We start from the raw sequence: 5,637 nt of genomic DNA, 5'->3' as shown, positions 1-5,637 counted from the left end.
TTATTTTCTAACGTGACAAATAATTATAAATTATTTTCATTCGGTGAGTTTCAAGAAAAATGTCTATATTAAAATCCTGTATAAGAAAGTAAAATGTGAAAGTAAATTTTGGGAGTCCAAATAGCATTTTCCTATAGACAAAGAATTCACTTTTTTTTTTTAAGTATTACTTGTGCAACCATTTTTACTAAATAGTACAAATAATTTACCTTGTTAACATATATTGGTGCACCTAATAATAATGTCTTTCACGTTGCAGTGCACCTAATAATGTCTTTCAAATTAGTGCACTTAATGATAACATTTGGTGTAACTAATGATAACACGTTAAGTGCACTTAATTTTGATGTTCAGTGTACATTATTTGTTACATTTTTAATACATTTTACTTGCACTTAGGTGCACTATATGAAGTTGTTACTTGCACTTCAATGTTCAAATATCACCGTATTTTTTAAAAAAATTAGTGTTTCTGATCTGTTAAATCTGGACATGCGAGCAATTGTGTGTAGTATCTCCTAAGCAACCCGTTCTCGCCTGATCCGCCTTGAGGAATCAACAATTATAAGAATAAGAAAACGCTTATATGCGTACCAAAATCAAAGTTAATTCGAGATATTTCTACGGAAGAATAAGAAAACAAGTTATATTTACTCAAATTGATGAAATTGTTGAACAAACATCCCACATGCTATACTCTCGTTTAGAATAAGCTAATTTAGAATAAGCATATAATCCACATATATTCTCATCAGTTTGGTTAAAAAAATATGAAATTTCAAATTATTATTTTCAATTTATTTTTAATATATGAGATTCTCAAAAATATTATGTTACCTCAAAACATCCTTGAACCAAACATCAGCTTAATATTATCTTATATTTGATAAACTTTTTTATCTTCAAAAATACTGTCCCAAACAGGGCCTGAATCTCGTGTTATATTTGTGTATTTCTACAACTACAGTAGTGTATGTGATTTTAACAAGCTGACACCTCAGTCCACAATAAACTGTTTTGGTTATCATTTCTACAATGGGCATTTCCATTGCTAAAGACATACCCAGAAATAATCTGAATGATGATATAGGGGGAACAAAAAGCCATATCTGAGAACACCATATAAGATCGACCTATGAGAAACTCTCTAATTTGCACCCTCTGTTTTACTTTGGTAAACTGATTCTAGACATTCTTTCGCTCGATGGACTTTCGATTGAAGATAGAAGCTCCCGTTCTTTGCATTTTGCTCAAACAGGTTGTCGTACTTCTGCAGAAAGAGCGAAAAGCTGGTTTAAGAATATGCACATATTGCATATGTAAACATTGTAAAAGGGGAAAGTTAGAACGAGATAAACCTGCAAGACCTCTTCCCATGTGGATTTCTCCGCAACACCAAGAATTTGCCTTGCCTCAGTTTCTGTCATAGTTTTGCCCGCTCTTTTGATATTCTGAGCTACTTCTTGAGCGGCACCAGTTTTTGAAGCATCTGTAATTATACACATGGGTACATCAAAACCACAACATAAGCTCTTATTTCGTAAGTACCAAATTTAACTGCTCGAGTTAAACCATCTCCCAGGGAAATCACACATTGAACCAGATATGAACAGCATATATACCATCTACACCACTTCTTTTTTTTTTTTTTAGTACTACTGACTCTATTACAATGCCAAAAGGATAATTAATTAATTATTAACTTCCATGTAAAACGGAAGAGTGCCTTTCAACAATGGGAAGGAAAGAGCCAAGTGACTTGTTATTTAGTGGCATGGGCTTAGACTCTGAACGAGGGTTCAGGAACGTAGGAAAGAAAGAATCGAATGAAAGATGAAATAAGAGTGAAGCTTACTTGCCAGTGCCTGGCGATATGCTTGAGCAACTGCTCTCACCATCATCCCAGAGCCCATTACAATCAATTGTGCGATAATTCTTGCTGCCTGCAATTATTAGAGATCAAAAGCCTATGTTAATTCTGCTTTCAGAATTTCTCCACTTGCCAGATGGATGAAACAGGGATCTACTAGTAAAAAAGACAATACTAAAGCAGGTCTCCTGACAAGAAAACTCCGTTTGAGCACAACATTCAAAGTTCAGGCAAAACAATAATCTTTATTTCATGAAGTCCATATAATAATGTGTTATGTATCCACATCCGTTCTATCTCACATGCTACCACTACATCTCATATTCAAATTTTAGATCTCAAGTCTTTCTTCATTCTGATAAGAGTAAAGAGACAGGATGAATTTGAACCAAGAAATCTAGGAGATTATTATGATATTATAAAGTACAACCAAAGGAAAGAAAAACAATTGAATTCGAAGAATATTCCTCCAACAAGAATAAATTCTTGTCCATAGCTGCTTAGAGCTAATTGTTTCAATTCTACTGGATGCCCTCTCTTCTAAGAGATGGTCCCTATTTATAATCTATTACCATATGTAAAGTAAGGTAGGAGCATCAATTACTGATTACATAATTAGGCAATCCCTAATCATACGCACCATAAAATAAGCAAGGATTTACATAATCAATCAATCCCTTATTCTATGCTTCCTTGAATTCTACCACAAGAATGATTATTTGATTATTTTCCTTTCCTGCCTGATTTGTATCACATTCTTTTACTGTTGCATGAAAAAAAAAAAAAAAAAAAAGGGATCTGAAATGAGAAATGTGAAAAGTTCGGTAACCTAACCAAATTTCTGAGAGAATTCTCTGTTCAAATTCTGAAATTCCCATTTCATTTTTTTAAACCCAAACTGTTCAGGGTACCTCAGGGCTCAGTTGAACTGAATAGTTGGTTTCCAACCCACCTAATGGCCCCAACCCCAATTCCAGACGTGTCATCAAGTTGGCCTGAGAGGCTGAGACCAAGAATGGGAAATTATATTTTGATCCCTCACTCATAAAAACCTCTATACTTACAGTTTGTCTACTGTAGTATGTCCTCATACTGATTTTTTACTGTCTCTGGATAGGCTTATGGAAAGAGCTTAAGGTTTTTGAAAAGTCTTTTTTTCAAGGAGCATAGTAGAATAAGCTCAAAACAACTTTTAAAATAACAAACCTCTATAAGCTGTTTTGAGGTCTGAATATGAAATTTTCAAAGGTCAAAAGATGGATATACAACATGAGCAAAAAGCTATTGAAGGCTAAGTGTTTGGGTAATGTAGAATTGTAGATTCAATAGGATATAGGAAAACACTCTCTCACATTACCAAGAAACAACATGATTGATAATCAGAAATGCCTTTGTGGATACATATCACAATGTAAGGCATTAATTTGCACGCCCTTTCCTAAAGATTTCAGTGAAGAATTTCAGATACTTATATTTGTGGGTGTTATGGTATATGCATTCATGGAGAAATAAATGTCCTGATCCAGGCCAAGGACCTTGTGGTCCAATGGCACTAGTTACTCCCTCAAGTGGGAGGTTGTGGGATTGAGCTTCAGTGGAGGCAATATTGACTCTTTGTGCTTCAATTGGTTGAGAAAGTAGTTATGAACAGATACTGCATTGTAATAGAGTCAGTAGTATTCAAAAAAAAAAATGCCCTGATCCAGAGATCAGTGTAAATATCATATGATTATGCATCATAGTGTAATTCTAAGGTCATGACCACTTTTAATTGTTTTATTTGTCAGTATTGCATCATTATGCTCCTGTTGGCCATACATTCTAATATCATGTCCATTAAGGAATAACATAACAATTAAAACACAACCAAAACCCAAAGAAAACACAAAGAAAATAAAAACATACAAGAAGCAATATATATAGGAGGAAAAGGTTAAGATATACATGTACCATTTCTATAAACTCCAACCAAGCTGGCAGCACTAGAAAAGTAGAAATAGACTTCAAAACTGCAAAATAAGGAATGTCAAATGAAATCAGTTGGATGCTCAAATTAGTATCTAAACTTATAAAAGTAAATAGACAAAAAAAATTATTGTTGATTTCCATCTTAGATAAGCTAGCCTCTATACACACAGATATAAATCAAAATTTAAGAGCTTGTTTCAATACAATTTCCAGAGACTATAAATCTTCCTAATACTGAGGTCTGAGGAGATACACCTATTTCTTATCAATAAAAGACAAACACTTAAGCCATATAGATTGCTCCAGCTTCCTTTTCCAAAATTACTAGTTATTGTTTCAAAGTTGATGCAGTTGATCCATACCATTCTTACCCCACTTTAATTTAACTGATCCTCCATTCAATACTAAAGAAGGAAATTATGCATTAAACAGATAATAAAAAAAACTTCACTAAATTGATTACCTAAGTCATTGGTCTAGAGTTGACACTCTTGAACAATATCTTATCTTCCTTGAAAGAGACCTCACCATCACATTTTTCAGGCCTCTGGGTAAATGATTTTAGTTTCCACCCATGCAAGGAAAAGGATAAATTTGAACATCCTAACATTGTAATTATACCTAGAAAGGAAAATCCCCCACCACAAAACTAAGCACAGAATATCAATATTCTACTTTCCTGCACCTCTAGTAAAACCATAACAGCTCGAGAAACATGTTATCTAGCACAAAAAGACCAGTCTTTTTGTTTATTCATTGTATAACGAACTTTCAGTCAGATCTAGAATAACCTTAGGACCTTGTGGTACATGTCAAGCAAACTGCAAGCTTTAACCCAAAGCATACATCTCATCTCCCTAAGAATGAAAACAATACGGAATATCACATAAAAAGTTCCCAAATCCTTCTTTATTGTTCAAACTGACCAATACATCTTCAACTTAGATTTTGATAATGAGGTTGCAATAATGGTTGAGCTAAATTTCTAAATTATCATGACAAGAAAATCTAGACACCCTTTTATGTGCTACCCATATCCTGTCAATAGAAATCGGTAACTCCGATGAAATTATCTCGGGAGAACGAAGATGGACATACCTGAAAATCTCGGGAGGAAAACCTTTCGGGCGGCCTTGTCGGAATTTCAAGAAGACGAGAAAGGCGAAATGAGAGAAACTTCTGGGGTATTCCTAGAATACTTGGGCAACAAAAAATCTTGACGTAAAGGAGTTCGTCTTCTTTAACGGAAATGGCGCACGTGAGCGTCACGTACTCCAACGTGGAGTTAACGGAGTTAAAAGTCTTTTTTTTTTTTTTTTTTAAAAAAAAAAAAAAAAGACTATTATTAACTTTAAAAAGGAATTAGGCAGGGGATTCCCCCAGATTGTTCGTACAGACTGAGAGTCATGGTCCCTAACAAGAGTATGGGTCAATTGGTTCGTTGAAAGATAAATAAAATGACATAAACATTCTTGAAAAGAATTAACTAAAGATTAACATTTTTTTAATATGGAACCGGAGTATGACAGATCTCTGTACTTAATGAGATGTTTGGTTGGATGTAATTACAATACAATTTTTTGATCACCCGAATTACAATGTTTGGTTGGATGGAATTACAATTTCACCAAATTGTAATTCCCTCCATTTGTGGAATTAGAATTCTTGCCCCCTACACCCATAGGAATTGTAATTTAGAGCATTGAGGTATGGGGAAAGGAAAAAAAAAATGACCCTTTTACCTTTGATGATTATATTATTATTATTATTATTATTATTATTATTATTATTATTATTAT

At 33.7% G+C, this 5,637-nt stretch overlaps 1 protein-coding gene across 2 annotated transcripts; it reads right to left on the bottom strand.

Annotated features, from left to right (window-relative positions):
• Positions 1–861: 861 nt before the first annotated feature.
• Positions 862–4,981, bottom strand: LOC109190167 (mitochondrial import inner membrane translocase subunit PAM16 like 2-like). Of its 2 annotated transcripts, none has more exons than XM_019340618.1 (5): positions 4,937–4,981; positions 3,821–3,879; positions 1,856–1,943; positions 1,359–1,489; positions 862–1,270 (listed from the first exon to the last, which is right to left on the bottom strand). In XM_019340618.1, the coding sequence occupies exons 2-5, from the start codon at positions 3,821–3,823 to the stop codon at positions 1,148–1,150; spliced, it is 345 nt and encodes a 114-aa protein (XP_019196163.1). In that variant the 5' UTR covers positions 3,824–3,879; positions 4,937–4,981; the 3' UTR covers positions 862–1,147. The 2 variants fall into 2 exon arrangements, with proteins under 2 accessions (XP_019196163.1, XP_019196164.1); XM_019340619.1 differs by lacking the exon at positions 4,937–4,981 and adding an exon at positions 4,302–4,372.
• Between the last annotated feature and the right edge of the window lie 656 nt (positions 4,982–5,637).

The sequence above is a fragment of the Ipomoea nil genome, unplaced genomic scaffold, assembly GCF_001879475.1.
Source record: "Ipomoea nil cultivar Tokyo-kokei standard unplaced genomic scaffold, Asagao_1.1 scaffold1572, whole genome shotgun sequence".
Lineage (NCBI taxonomy): Eukaryota > Viridiplantae > Streptophyta > Magnoliopsida > Solanales > Convolvulaceae > Ipomoea > Ipomoea nil.
The sequence above is the reverse complement of the archived record's forward strand: the minus strand, read 5'-3'. Positions and strand labels throughout refer to the sequence as shown.